Here is a 15,430-nt window from a genome sequence, read left to right as displayed (position 1 = left end):
GTATTGGTTCCCTTTTATGGAGGGGCACTGTGTCTTTGTTTTGTGTTTGTTTGTGTTTTTTTATTTCTTTGTGTTCCTTTGGTAAGTTTATTCAATACAAAGATCCGTGTTTTTAAAAAAAATGTTTTTCCATATAATCTATTAATAAATATGATATCCTGACCTCTAAACCGATACCCTATAAGGAGGAACTATTTACAGTTACCTAGGCAACGACTACTAAGAATCACGGCCGGAGCAGGCGGAAGTGCTTTGCAACTATAACGTCTGACTTGGAGTGTGAAAGCCATAAATGGGCATAGCAGCTGGGGAAGAGGATAGTATCGCGAGATACGAGCGGTCCTGGTTACCATGACTACTAGAAACTACACGTTGGTGACTTAGACGGAAGTCCGGTTACCATGACAACCGGCGCGACGGAACAGACGTAGAGCGTGCAGGAAGTCCCGGTTACCATGACGACGGACGCATCAGGGAAGTATAAAGAACGGGGTAATGGATATGCTCAGCCATCCTGAGGAAGCCTGCGGAGACAGGCGAAACTAGTCGATCGCGGAGCAACCAGTAACAGTCTGCCGGCAGACACCCGTTTACATACTTCTTATGGAATTGAAGTAAGTGGTTTGAGCTTCACTTTTATCTAGACTAAGGACTGAGGACCTGGTTACCTAACTGGGAGTGACCTGTCCACTTCCTTACCAAAAGGACTGTTTTTTTGGCTGGCTTCATTTGGGGAACCTGATGGGACAATCTTGGTGATTCTACAACAGCATTTTTCACTATATCCTTAGACTGATCACTGCTATTTCTGAGGATTAAAAACACCTGTCCAGTGAATAAAACGCTCACCAAGTGTATCACTGGCTTTTTATATGTTTTCTGTTGTATGTGATTGTTGTGTCAATTTAGTATACCGGTATTAGGAACCACTGACCCCTTTTTTATTAGTTATTATTATTCTTCAGATCTTATTGAGATAAGCAAGGAATCTATATGGTTCATTTTTAATGTCCTGTTTTATGCTAGGGAAATAAAGTTTATACTTCATTTTGAAATAATCTTGGTGTCATGTAATATTTCTTGTTGAATTATAGAGAATACACTTGATGAAATTAGCGCTGGGAGATATCTTTTTATCTTCTATATGGAGGTTTTACCTTACAAGGGTGAAGTTTTGTTTGGGGATGGTCTCGCGGACCTGGTTTCCACAGCTACCGCGGGTAAATCTAAGTTTTTGCCTTTTGTTCACCCACAGCAAAAGAAAACTCCACAATATCAGATGCAGTCCTTTCGGTCGCAAAAGTCCAGAAGAGGTTGGGGCTCCTCTTTTCTCGCCAGAGGTAAGGGTAGAGGAAAGAGAACACCTGCTTCGGCTAGTTCCCAAGAGCAGATGTCCTCCCCGGCTTCTGCTAAATCCACCGCATGACGCTGGGGCTCCACGGAGGGAGTCTGCACCGGTGGGAGCACGTCTTCGACTCTTCAGCCAGGTCTGGGTTCTTTCAGACGTGGATCCTTGGGCGATGGAAATTGTATCCCAAGGTTACAAACTGGAGTTCGAAGAGGTGCCCCCTCGCCGATTTTTCAAGTCGGCCTTGCCAACTTCTCCCCCGGAGAGGGAAGTAGTATTAGCTGCAATTCAAAAGCTGTGTCAGCAGCAAGTGATTGTCAAGGTTCCCCCGGTCCAACAGGGGAAAGGGTACTATTCAACCCTGTTCGTGGTCCCGAAACCGGATGGTTCGGTCAGACCCATTTTAAATCTAAAATCCCTAAACCTGTACTTGAAAAAGTTCAAATTCAAGATGGAATAACTCCGGGCTGTGATTTCCAGTCTGGAAGGGGGGGATTTTATGGTGTCACTGGACGTGAAGGATGCCTACCTTCATGTCCCCATATATCCTCCTCATCAGGAGTACCTGAGATTCGCTGTACAGGACTGTCATTACCAGATCCAGACGTTGCCGTTTGGGCTTTCCACGGCACCGAGAATTTTCACCAAGGTAATGGCGGAGATGATGGTGCTCCTGCGCAGGCAGGGGGTCACAATTATCCCATACTTGGACGATCTCCTGATAAAGGCGAGATCGAGAGATCAATTGCTGAAGAGCGTGGCGCTCTCCCTGAGAGTGCTACAACAGCACGGTTGGATTCTCAATCTGCCAAAGTCACAATTGATTCCAACGACTCGGCTATCATTCTTAGGCATGATTCTGGACACGAAACAAAAGAGGGTTTTTCTCGCAATGGAAAAAGCCCAGGAACTCCAGAACATGGTCAGAGACCTGCTAAAACCAAAAAGAGTGTCGGTTCATCAATGCACTCGAGTTCTGGGGGAAATGGTGGCAGCTTACGAGGCCATCCCCTTCGGCAGGTTCCATGCGAGGACATTTCAGTGGGACCTTCTGGACAAGTGGTCAGGGTCCCATCTGCAAATACATCAAAAGATAAGCCTGTCCCCCAGGGCCAGGGTGTCTCTCCTGTGGTGGCTGCAAAGTGCCCACCTTCTAGAGGGTCGCAGGTTCGGCATTCAAGACTGGGTTCTGGTGACCACGGACGCGAGCCTCCGAGGATGGGGGGCAGTCACACAAGGAAGAAATTTTCAGGGACTATGGTTAAGCCAGGAGGCTTGTCTACACATCAACGTGCTGGAGTTGAGGGCCATATACAACGGCCTACGACAAGCGGAGAATCTTCTTCGCGACCTACCGGTGCTGATTCAATCAGACAACGTCACTGCCGTGGCTCATGTAAACCGCCAAGGCGGGACAAGGAGCAGAGTGGCAATGGCGGAAGCCACCAGGATTCTACGCTGGGCGGAAAATCACGTAAGCGTTCTGTCAGCAGTCTTCATACCGGGAGTGGACAACTGGGAAGCAGACTTCCTCAGCAGACACGATCTCCATCCAGGAGAGTGGGGACTTCATCAAGAAGTCTTTGCAGAGATAACAAGTCATTGGGGACTTCCACAAATAGACATGATGGCGTCACGCCTCAACAAAAAGCTTCCGAGGTATTGTGCCAGGTCAAGGGACCCTCAGGCAGTAGCGGTAGACGCCCTAGTGACACCATGGGTGTTTCATTCGGTCTATGTGTTCCCTCCTCTGCCTCTCATCTCAAAAGTATTGAGAATCATAAGACGAAGAAGAGTACAGACAATACTCGTTGTTCCAGATTGGCCTCGAAGGGCCTGGTATTCAGATCTTCAGGAAATGCTCACAGAAGATCCGTGGCCTCTTCCTCTCAGGGAGGACCTGTTGCAGCAGGGGCCCTGCATGTTCCAAGACTTACCGCGGTTATGTTTGACGGCATGGTGGTTGAACACCGAATCCTAGCTGGGGAGGGTATTTCGGAGGAAGACATCCCTACTCTGATAAAGGCTAGGAAGGAGGTGACGGCGAAGCATTATCACCGTATCTGGAGGAAGTATGTTTCTTGGTGTGAGGCCAAGAATGTTCCTACGGAAGATTTCCATCTGGGCTGTTTTCTCCACTTTCTACAGACAGGAGTGGATATGGGCCTGAAGTTAGGCTCCATTAAGGTACAGATTTCGGCCCTATCTTTATTCTTTCAGAAGGAATTGGCTTCTCTCCCAGAAGTCCAGACTTTTGTGAAGGGAGTGCTGCACATCCAGCCCCCTTTTGTGCCCCCAGTGGCACCATGGGACCTTAACGTGGTGTTACGGTTCCTAAAATCTCACTGGTTTGAGCCTCTTCAAACGGTTGAATTAAAATTTCTCACTTGGAAGGTGGTCATGTTATTGGCCTTGGCATCTGCAAGGCGGGTGTCAGAGTTGGCGGCCTTGTCTCACAAGAGCCCCTATTTGATTTTCCATGTGGATAGAGCAGAATTGAGGACTTGCCCTCAATTTTTGACTAAGGTGGTTTCTTCATTTCATATGAACCAACCTATCGTGGTGCGGTGGCTACGGGTGACTTGGAGGACTCCAAGTCCCTGGATGTAGTCAGGGCCTTAAAAATTTATGTAGCCAGGACGGCTAGGGTCAGGAATACAGAGGCTCTGTTTGTCCTATATGCAGCCAACAAGGTTGGCGCTCCTGCTTCTAAGCAGACTATTGCTCGCTGGATCTGTAACACGATTCAGCAGACTCATTCTACGGCTGGATTGCCGTTACCGGATTCGGTAAAGGCCCATTCCACTAGGAAGGTGGGCTCTTCTTGGGCGGCTGCCCAGGGCGTCTCGGCATTACAGCTTTGCCGAGCAGCTACTTGGTCGGGTTCAAACACTTTTGCAAAATTCTACAAGTTTGATACCCTGGCTGATGAGGATCTCGCGTTTGCTCAATCGGTGCTGCAGAGTCATCCGCACTCTCCCGCCCGGTCTGGAGCTTTGGTATAACCCCCATGGTCCTTACGGAGTCCCCAGCATCCTCTAGGACGTAAGAGAAAATAAGATTTTAAACCTACCGGTAAATCTTTTTCTCCTAGTCCGTAGAGGATGCTGGGCGCCCGTCCCAGTGCGGACAAAATCTGCAAGGCTTGTATATAGTTGTTGCTTATATAAGGGTTATGTTACAGTTGAGATCGGTCTTTAACTGATACTGTTTTTTGTTCATACTGTTAACTGGTTGCGTATATTCCAGGTTATACGGTGTGGATGGTGTGGGCTGGTATGAATCTTGCCCTTAGATTAACAAAAATCCTTTCCTCGTACTGTCCGTCTCCTCTGGGCACAGTTCTTTAACTGAGGTCTGGAGGAGGGGCATAGAGGGAGGAGCCAGTGCACACCCATCTAAAGTCTTTAGAGTGCCCATGTCTCCTACGGAGCCCGTCTATACCCCATGGTCCTTACGGAGTCCCCAGCATCCTCTAAGGAGTAGGAGAAAAAGATTTACCGGTAGGTTTAAAATCTTATTTTTGTACCGCTTGGCTGCACATGCGATCGCACACTTGCAAAGCGAAAATACACTCCCCCGTGGGCGGCGACTATGCGTTTGCACAGCTGCTAAAAGTAGCTAGCGAGCGATCAACTCGGAATGAGGGCCAAAGTTGCTCTCTGGGTATAATTTCTCCAGTTTGGAGAGCACAGGATAGTAGTTGAAATGCACGACTTTTCTTAAACATATAAAGCTGAAAAGCACAGAAGGAGAAAAGCAATTTGTTTCGTAAGACTCGAGGAAGGACATACACATAGAAATTCCAGCAAAAGGGCAAAGCCTGTTTAAGATGTAATATTGTATGTTCAGCTGTAAGTCTGTGATGGGTTATTCCTAGTGCACCCGCTGTCATCCAGCTAAGACTCTCAATGGCTGTACTATAAGGATGATGGGGGTTGTATATGCTGAGCCTGTGGTTCCATGGCGGACTGTCTGATTAGTGTAACTTTTATGTTCCTATGAATAGTGAAGACAGATCAGCAGTATCATGGCAGAAATTCAGTGGTGATGGTGGACGAGATTATCTGCTCCAGCCCCCCCAAGTACAGGTTTCCCGAAGCCGGACTGCGCATAATGATAACCAACAAGTTTCCACCAAGGACCAGGCTACGGATGGCCAGCAGGCTCATAATTAATGAGGTATTGAGATTTGTCATTTTACATGTAGATACATATGTACGTATTGCATGCCAGCAGCGGTCCTACAACTTATTAGCTAATAAAATCATTATTTTCCTAGGTGTTTCCATATTCTTGTCTAACCCCTGTACATATTAGTTAGGTTCATATTCTTATTCATTGCGTTGTGTTCCGTCTCTCTACCAAGCCGGATGTCGAAGTGTCACCAGTGTATGATGTAGTCAGTGACTGTTCTAGACTATCGCCATTAGAGGGCAGTAGTGGGCTATGGGTAAGCGAGTACATTTGCATTAACGCCTAAAGCTAAGAAGGCCTCAGATTTAATTGTATTTTTTATTACTAAGAAAGTAAAGGTCAGGCATTTAAGAGGTTTGTTATGATTCCAGCACTCTGGTCAGAGGAGATCTTATGGCAAGGACCGGAGCACTGGAACGGAATGCTGGGGAAGGGAGCAGGACAGGAAACTAGCCCCTGGCGCCCTAACTCTGTTGTCTCACCCGTGTTGTCAGAAATCCCCTGCGAGACTATGGTTTCTTGAGCCCTTGGCAGCCGCGTTTGAAGGGCGGATTATGTCTGCCCAACTCCGATGCCCCCCGGTCTTAATGAGAGACAAAGGGAAATCCGAGACAGGGTGATAACAAGAGGCCCTCTAACTAAACAACCAGGCCAGGGGCTAAGCTAACTCAAAACTATAATATGTGCGGAGAAACCGCCAGTGAAAAGGACAACCAAAATATCCACTTGTCCAATTCTCCTACCCGGCACCGCCGAGTACCAGAGAGGACTTGTGGAAGCGGAACCCTCCGCAAATGCTCCAAACACAAAATATAAAAGGCAAAGCGGCTGAGCCGCAACACACGGCAGAGCCGCAACTCACGAACACCACTGGATATAAAACGGTGATCAGTCAGGACTCCTGGGAACCAAACGACCTCCTGGGATTAGATGACAACTCCCGAATACCGGACTTCTGAGGACTGGAATGACTGGATACAGTAGGACTGGAAACAGACTCTCAGCAAACAAAGGCAGCATGCAGGAAGCTATTACCGGCGTCTGTGAGAAGCCCTGGGAGTGTATTTAACAAGGAGTCCTCCAATCAGCTGCTTAAAGGCTGATTAGAATAAATGCCGTGCAGCTGCCTTGCTGCACGGCCAGAGAGCAGGTGAATATCTTAATTTCCTAAAGCCTAGCAACGGGGAACGCGGTCCGCCAGTGGCGTCCCCGTTGCTAGGGTCCGTGCGGCTCAGCGCGCCCGGCGTCTAGCGTTGCTAGGGAGCCGGCGGCTGTACGCGCACGGCGTCTCTAGTTGCTAGGCGCCGGGCCGCGCAGACAAGCGGACCCCGACGCCTAACAAGGTTTTAGTTTGCTGCTCCTCCTATGATTGTAGTTGTCAGTATACATCATATGCAATAGTGTACTCAGTAAATGGCACCATGCATGGAAGCCTCTACGGGCCTCCGAATAGGAACATACTGGGCAGAGAGCATTTATCCCCCTTCTCCCCCCCTAGAAATGAACGCAATTATCCCAGACGAGGTAGGCTGTGGTCAGACGGAGAAACTGCATCTGCATAGAGCTGATGTAAGTTTCCATAGTGCGTCCGATGACAGCATCTAAGGATGCACCAATCGGCATAGCCATAACTAGGGTGGTGCAGATTGTGCACAGCACATAGCGCATATGCTCTGCGTGCAGATCCGGTGATCGCCTTTGTGTGCACTGCCGCCAACTGCTGTGTGCAGCTCGCTGCAATGTATAATAGTAGTGGTGCGCCCGGCTCCTCCTCTGCCAGACGCAATGCTACCATTACACATTGCAGAGGGCGGTGCTGCAGTTGTCCCTTTTGGGCCACTCCCTCCCCGTCTTCTGCAGTTTCTCTTGGGACTGGGAGAGACATCATGACATCTCTTGCAGTCCATTCCCACAGTGTCAGGACAGCCACAGCAGTGGGGCGGGCAGCAGCGCATGGTAACAGCATAAACAGTCAGGAGAAGAGGCGGCAAAGTGGACCCTTACAGAGTCAGAGGTGAGCTCAGCTGAGTGACTGATGCCGGAGATGGAGAGCCTATAGTATGGGCCCTGACAGCAGTGAGGGAGAAGTGCAGCACCCAGTGACTGTGTTACCCTCCATGCCCTCAGTCACATAGATTGGGGGATGAGTGCTGTACAATGTCACTTAATGTTAACAATCTAAATTATACTGTCGGGAATGTGGAATGATGATGAGGAGGAATGATGATGATGCACACCAGCTCTAGGGGGGCGGAGACGGGGGGTGCTGATGAGGAGGAGGAGGAGGAGGAATGAGTTAGAAGAATAATTAGGAGGAGGAGGAATGATGATGAGAAAGAGGAAGAGCAGCTCTACTGTGGCGTAATGTGTATAAGGAGCTCTACTGTGCGATGTAACGTGTATAAGGGGTACTGCTGTTTGGTGTAACGTGTATAAGGGGTACTACTGAGTGGTATAATATGTATAAGGGGTACTACTGTGTGGTGTAATGTGTATAAGGGGTACTACTGTGTGGTGTAACGTGTATAAGGGGTACTACTGTGTGGTGTAACGTGTATAAGGGGTACTACTGTGTGGTGTAACGTGTATAAAGTGTACTACTGTGTGGTGTAATGTGTATAAGGGGTACTGCTGTGTGGTGTAACATGTATAAGGAGCTCTACTGTGTGGTGTAATGTGTATAAAGTGTACTAGTGTGTGGTGTAACGTGTATAAGGGGTACTACTGTGTGGTGTAATGTGTATAAAGTGTACTGTGTGGTGTAATGTGTATAAGGGGTACTGCTGTGTGGTGTAACGTGTATAAGGGGTACTGTGTGGTGTAACGTGTATAAGGGGTACTACTGTGTGGTGTAACGTGTATAAAGTGTACTACTGTGTGCTGTAATGTGTATAAGGGGTACTGCTGTGTGGTGTAACATGTATAAGGAGCTCTACTGTGTGGTGTAATGTGTATAAAGTGTACTAGTGTGTGGTGTAACGTGTATAAGGGGTACTACTGTGTGGTGTAATGTGTATAAAGTGTACTACTGTGTGGTGTAACGTGTATAAGGGGTACTGCTGTGTGGTGTAATGTGTATAAAGTGTACTACTGTGTGGTGTAATGTGTATAAGGGGTACTGCTGTGTGGTGTAACGTGTATAAGGGGTACTACTGTTTGCTGTAACGTGTATAAGGGGTACTACTGTGTGGTGTAACGTGTATAAAGTGTACTACTGTGTGGTGTAATGTGTATAAGGGGTACTGCTGTGTGGTGTAACATGTATAAGGAGCTCTACTGTGTGGTGGAATGTGTATAAAGTGTACTACTGTGTGGTGTAATGTGTATAAGGGGTACTACTGTGTGGTGTAACGTGTATAAGGGGTACTACTGTGTGGTGTAACGTGTATAAAGTGTACTACTGTGTGGTGTTATGTGTATAAGGGGTACTGCTGTGTGGTGTAACATGTATAAGGAGCTCTACTGTGTGGTGGAATGTGTATAAAGTGTACTGCTGTGTGGTGTAACGTGTATAAGGGGTACTGCTGTGTGGTGTAATGTGTATAAAGTGTACTACTGTGTGGTGTAATGTGTATAAGGGGTACTGCTGTGTGGTGTAACGTGTATAAGGGGTACTGTGTGGTGTAACGTGTATAAGGGGTACTACTGTGTGGTGTAACGTGTATAAAGTGTACTACTGTGTGCTGTAATGTGTATAAGGGGTACTGCTGTGTGGTGTAACATGTATAAGGAGCTCTACTGTGTGGTGTAATGTGTATAAAGTGTACTAGTGTGTGGTGTAACGTGTATAAGGGGTACTACTGTGTGGTGTAATGTGTATAAAGTGTACTACTGTGTGGTGTAACGTGTATAAGGGGTACTGCTGTGTGGTGTAATGTGTATAAAGTGTACTACTGTGTGGTGTAATGTGTATAAGGGGTACTGCTGTGTGGTGTAACGTGTATAAGGGGTACTACTGTTTGCTGTAACGTGTATAAGGGGTACTACTGTGTGGTGTAACGTGTATAAAGTGTACTACTGTGTGGTGTAATGTGTATAAGGGGTACTGCTGTGTGGTGTAACATGTATAAGGAGCTCTACTGTGTGGTGGAATGTGTATAAAGTGTACTACTGTGTGGTGTAATGTGTATAAGGGGTACTACTGTGTGGTGTAACGTGTATAAGGGGTACTACTGTGTGGTGTAACGTGTATAAAGTGTACTACTGTGTGGTGTAATGTGTATAAGGGGTACTGCTGTGTGGTGTAACATGTATAAAGAGCTCTACTGTGTGGTGGAATGTGTATAAAGTGTACTACTGTGTGGTGTAATGTGTATAAGGGGTACTACTGTGTGGTGTAACGTGTATAAGGGGTACTACTGTTGTTGGTTCCCCCCCCCCCCCCCCCCCCCCGAAAACTGGCCCCTATTACAAAATATGTAAATGACGGGTCCACGTTAAGTTCCTTTGTTTACTTAGCAGATGGCTCAATTTCACAAGTAAATTTGTCTTCACTCTCATCCGATTTGTATCAGGAAACACAACCTAGTAACGCAACAGTATACTTCCGTTTTATTTTTTTTTACTATATATAGACCATTAGTGGTCATTTATTATATGTATGTGGCGTAGTTCTGTGTTGCTATATGTTGCAATCCTCAGAGCTGTACCATAGTATACCAGAGACCGCGTAGGCTCGGGGAATTATCACATGGAGCCTTGACATTTTGCCTGATACGGATAAAATTGCATGCTGGGCCGCCCCTTGATGCAATCTGTGGCGCTCTTAAGGTAATGATGGTTACTTCTATGGGGGGAACCCTATCATACTGTTATATGGGGCAAGTCAACAAAGGTGGAGAACCTCTGTAGTCCTCTCCTGAGTTCTTGATCATCTTTTATTGTTGCAGAGACAGCGGCTCCTCCAGTCTGCGAATGGGGTCAGCTCCTTGACGCTGGATGGAAAGCAGGAGCTGCTGGAGAACGGGATGTTACACGGGGACAAAAACGTTTATCAGGAAGCCAACGACTCGTCAAACTATCTGGTGCCATTTTCAGTACCCAGTAAGTCCCGGATGTAATCTCTAGTACCATAACAGAGGCCATGAGGTTATGTAGGCCCATCCATATGAATGAACAGAGAATGTGAGATTATTAATAAACACATTCATTATATTAATAGATATGTGATTAAATAGAACAATGAATAGAAGTGCAAGCTGATTAAATCATGACCACAAAAAAGACTGATAATCCACACCTACCTAGTGGCACAACTACTGTAGCTGGCCCAGCACCTATATGCACCAAAGTGAGGGGGGCCCAGCAGCTACCCAGGCCCCCACGTGGCTCTTCTGAGCATACCTTTGGGCAACATGTGCACAGTGAGGCCCGTAAGTGGGCCTCAGAGCTATGAGGCCTGGTAATGCCTCCTTACGTCCCTACAGTAGCACATTTACAGATATCTCTTATATTACAAGAGAAACACTCTAGACCAGTGGTTCTCAAACTCGGTCCTCAGGACCACACATGGTTCACGTTTTCCATGTCACCCGGCAGCTTCACTGTGTATCACCAACTGTCACATTTTAAAATCTACAGGTGACCTGCAAAACATGGACCGTGTGGGGTCCTGAGGACCGAGTTTGAGAACCTGTGTTCTAGACCCATGGTTCTCACCTCCAGTCCACAAATTCCACAATTAATTTGCACTGTATGGTTTTACGTTTATGAGAATTCCCCACACTATGGGGGTAATTCCAAGTTGATCGCAGCAGGATTTTTGATAGCAATTGGGCAAAACCATGTGCACTGCAGGGGAGGCAGATATAACATGTGCAGAAAGAGTTAGATTTGGGTGGGTTATTTTATTTCTGTGCAGGGTAAATACTGGCTGCTTTATTTTTACACTGCAAATTAGATTGCAGATTGAACACACCCCACCCAAATCTAACTCTCTCTGCCCATGTTATATCTGCCTCCCCTGCAGTGCACATGGTTTTGCCCAACTGCTAAAAAATTTCCTGCTGCGATCAACTTGGAATTACCCCCTATAAGGCGCCTGCATGCTTCCACTGTTTGCAAATGTCAAGCACAAAAGCATATGTCTGTCTGGAAGAGCTTATGATCTATTGTTTCGCTGTCATTAGGTGGTTGCGTGAACCGGTTTAAGTGGGCATTCTCCTGGCCATTAATATGCATCCTGTATTTTACTATCCCGAACTGCGGTAAGCCACGCTGGGAGAACTTTTTCATGCTGACGTTCATCCTCTCCACGGTCTGGATTGCCATCTTTTCCTACATCATGGTCTGGATGGTGAGTGATACTTTATAGCGCATTTTCGGAAATATAATTACGGTTGCAAGATAGTGGACGGGTCTCATTCGGTTTGGCCATTGTACATGTGTGACTGAGTTGGACAAGGATTCTCTTGATTGGTTGCTGGCCTGTGAGTGGCTTGTTGAAGGCCTGAGACGGTCTTATTACCATGGTAACTTCCAGTCTCATTAAGGGGTCTATTTACTAAGCCGTGGATGGAGATAAAGTGGACGGAGATAAAGTACCAGCCAATCAGCCCCTAACTGCCATGTTACAGGCTGAGTTTGAAAAATGACAGTTAGGAGCTGATTGGCTGGTACCTTATCTCCGTCCACGGCTTAGTAAATTATACCCCTAAGTCCATTGTTTATTAGGGAGACTGGAAGAATGAACGACTGTTCACAGCAGTCGATCAGATCCGAACTGCGCATGCGTGTGCACCGCAATGCGCAGGCGCGACCGACGGCTGCAGCGGGGATCACTGTTCAGCGATGGGATTGTGCGAAGGATCCATTCACACGGGCGTTCACAAGGAGATTGGCAGGAAGAGAGCGTTTGTGGGTGGTAACTGACCGTTTTCAGGGAGTGTCTGGAAAAACGCAGGCGTGTCCAAGCGTTTAAAGGGATGTGTCTGACGTCAAATCCCGTCCCGGAAAGCATGTGGTCGCAGCGGCTGAGTAAGTCCTGGGCTGCGCAGAGACTGCGCAAAATTAATTTGTGTAGCGCTGTTACACATGCGTTTGCACAGTGAAAATACACTCCCCCTGTAGGCGGCGACTATCTGATAAATCGCTGCCTAGCGATCAGATCTGAATTAGCTAATGTTGTGATTGGGAGATTATCAGGAGTGTCTGTGATTTCATCATGAGATGGGTGTGTTATAAGCAAGGCAGGGTTCACACTTGGCCAATGGACTTGTCACCCACCCAGCCAACCACTCTAACAATTGGTAAGGTTTATACACAAACAATCTTGTGCATACACATTTACCAGTGGTTCACCCCCACCAGCCGCCATTTAAATATGCCTGCCCGCTTTAAACGTAATTTCAGTCGGATTCTGTATATATCGTCCAGATGTAACGCTATATCTGCGAGATATTTATGAATCTTCTGTGCTGCGCGACTGACTTGATATATCTGTGAAAAACGTGGTTCACAGATATATCGGGTGTACACACCGACTGATGGTCCTGCTGATATATCGTTTGTCAGCTGCACGAATGATATATCGGCAAGTGTGAGAGATAACAGAAGTGTTTGGAGACTGTAGATGTGTGTTATGCCGGAGTGCTCGGGGAGTAACATGGCTGCCACAGGTGGGTGGAGCAAAAGATCAGACCAGCTGTCAACGTGAAGACATCATTTTTTATCAGCAGTTGATTTTATTATATAGATATGAAGTCCCTGTGGTGTTTTACCTTATTGCAGTCACCAGGTGTTACCTATCTCCTCTCTTCAGGTGACCGTTATGGGATATACTCTAGGAATTCCCGATGTAATAATGGGTATCACATTTCTGGCAGCAGGTACCAGCGTTCCAGACTGTATGGCCAGCCTGATAGTAGCGAGACAAGGTACAGTGCCTCCACCTCCGCTTCTTTTCTCTCTACATTCTTTTCCATCGCTCTGTTTCTCCGCCGGACCGTCCGGGGCTTTATGTCTGTCTCCTCTTTGTTTTCACTCTCATTTACCTATATCTCCCACAGAATTGCTGGTTTCTCTGTTTCTACTGCATGGAACAGATTGTTATTTAATAATGAATATAATCTATGCCGTATTAACAATAAGGTAGCCGTGGTAGTCACCCTGGGGCCCCCCACATGTAGCTACATCACCAGCGTAGTCAGGGAGCGGACATATGTGAACTGGGGGCTATGTGCGGCATTATGTCAACTGGGGGCACTGCAGTGTGTTTCACACTTATGTGGTACTGGGAGTATTTACACATTATACTTTGTAATAACAGCACCAGTATACAGCATTTATTGACCGTTTTATTGGCAGGGGCCCACAAGTTAGTTGCCCAGAGCCCCCCCAACCTTAATCCAACGCTGAATATAACATTTTAAAATATAATTCACTTCCGGAAGGCATTCCAGGAGGACTAGTGTAAAATGTCACAACTTTATCGACAGAAACATTGGAACATATTAGAGTTACCTATAGAATGCACAAAGAATTGTGTAACAGGAGGACATAGGGGGTCACGTAGAGGGAGACCATGTGCCTTCCCGTACAGCGAACACACAAAGTGTCTACATCTGAGTATGTTTGCAGACTTTAAACAAGTCTCGTTGTTGTACCTCTCTGTACTTACAAGGGCAGGTGGAAAGGATGGGGCGGAGTACAGTAAACTTCTGTTAACGCACCTTGGGGGGGTGTACTAAGCATCACATCTGCAATTCGGTACATCCCAACACTTATTGGGTACATACCGGCGTTGTTAACACCGGTGTGCCTAGACACACGCAAAGGACAGTCCACCCTATGTAAGCTGTCCTTTGCGATAGAATGACTTTTGATTTTTAGGACTTGGGGGTCCTTCTGCGCATGTGGAGTGTGATGTGGTGCCGCGGTGGGTTGCTGGGAGAGATCCGCTTGGTTCCGTCTCAGGAGGAATTGCAAAGATTGCCCTATAGGTTTCTATAAGATAATACCAGCTACAGATGCATTACCCACCGGGTCCAAGCTCCGGAATGTATCCCAGATTCCGAACACATCAGTCTTCGAATTTTGGCCGTAGATTTCCCTTTAGTACATCCCACCCATAATGAGCTTTGCAGGGGTGGAAGGAGGTGCACATACTCCCTATAGGAGACGTTTATGTTGCAGCTGCTTCCCCCCCTCCCCCCAGTGCAAGATCCGTGCTGCTGCTGATCATGATGATGTCAGCATAATTTGGGGTGCCGAGAAGTGTTAAGTCACCCTGAAAATACCAATACCCCCTGCAATAGTGCCAACCGGAACTATGCCAGTCAGCACATTGTATATTTTAGGAAGTTTTGACCTGGAATAACTAATGGAAAATGGACAGCACTGAGCTGACCTGACACCCCTGCGGTGGCAGCGGCTGCGTCGCAGGACATGACAGCGCAGCATTTTCCGTGTTGCAACACTCAGCACGCTCTAGCCGCCTTATACTGGGTATGCCCAGGAGAACATGGCATCGCCTCTGGGGAAAAAAACAGCTGTAGGTAGATACATTTATGTGGTAAAAATCTAAGATGTATCAAACCTTCGGAAGAGAATCAGCTTTTGGCTACATTTTATAGAATGTATATGATATGACTGGTAGAAGTTGATCAGTTACGATTGGATACTTCTATACTTGTCCACTTTGGGATATATTCAATTGGTGCCGGTTTTTCCGACAGTTGGAAAAACCGACACTTGTCGAAAAACACATGGATCCCCGGATTAGCCACGCTCCATGTGTTTTGTCGAATTAGCGGCCAATTCCGACAGGATTTTGGCCCGTTTTGGACAACGCTGATTCTACTTCAAAAAAAGTTGAATCAGCATTGTCAAAAACATGCAAAACCTGTCGGATTTTCCCGCTAATTGAATACTGAACTGTCGGATCCG

General features: G+C 46.9%; 1 protein-coding gene across 3 annotated transcripts in view; it reads left to right on the top strand.

Annotated features, from left to right (window-relative positions):
• SLC24A4 (solute carrier family 24 member 4) overlaps positions 1 to 15,430 on the top strand; it is a 160,419-nt gene that overhangs the window by 139,027 nt on the left and 5,962 nt on the right. For all 3 annotated transcript variants that reach the window (XM_063948475.1, XM_063948473.1, XM_063948474.1), the window contains 4 exons: positions 5,358 to 5,530; positions 10,435 to 10,588; positions 11,674 to 11,840; positions 13,305 to 13,419. In XM_063948475.1, coding sequence (XP_063804545.1) covers positions 5,358 to 5,530; positions 10,435 to 10,588; positions 11,674 to 11,840; positions 13,305 to 13,419 — 609 coding nt within the window. The remainder of the gene's footprint in view (positions 1 to 5,357; positions 5,531 to 10,434; positions 10,589 to 11,673; positions 11,841 to 13,304; positions 13,420 to 15,430) is intronic.

The sequence above is a fragment of the Pseudophryne corroboree genome, chromosome 12 (genome assembly GCF_028390025.1).
Source record: "Pseudophryne corroboree isolate aPseCor3 chromosome 12, aPseCor3.hap2, whole genome shotgun sequence".
Classification (NCBI taxonomy): Eukaryota; Metazoa; Chordata; class Amphibia; order Anura; family Myobatrachidae; genus Pseudophryne; species Pseudophryne corroboree.
This window is presented reverse-complemented; position numbering and strand designations above follow the sequence as displayed.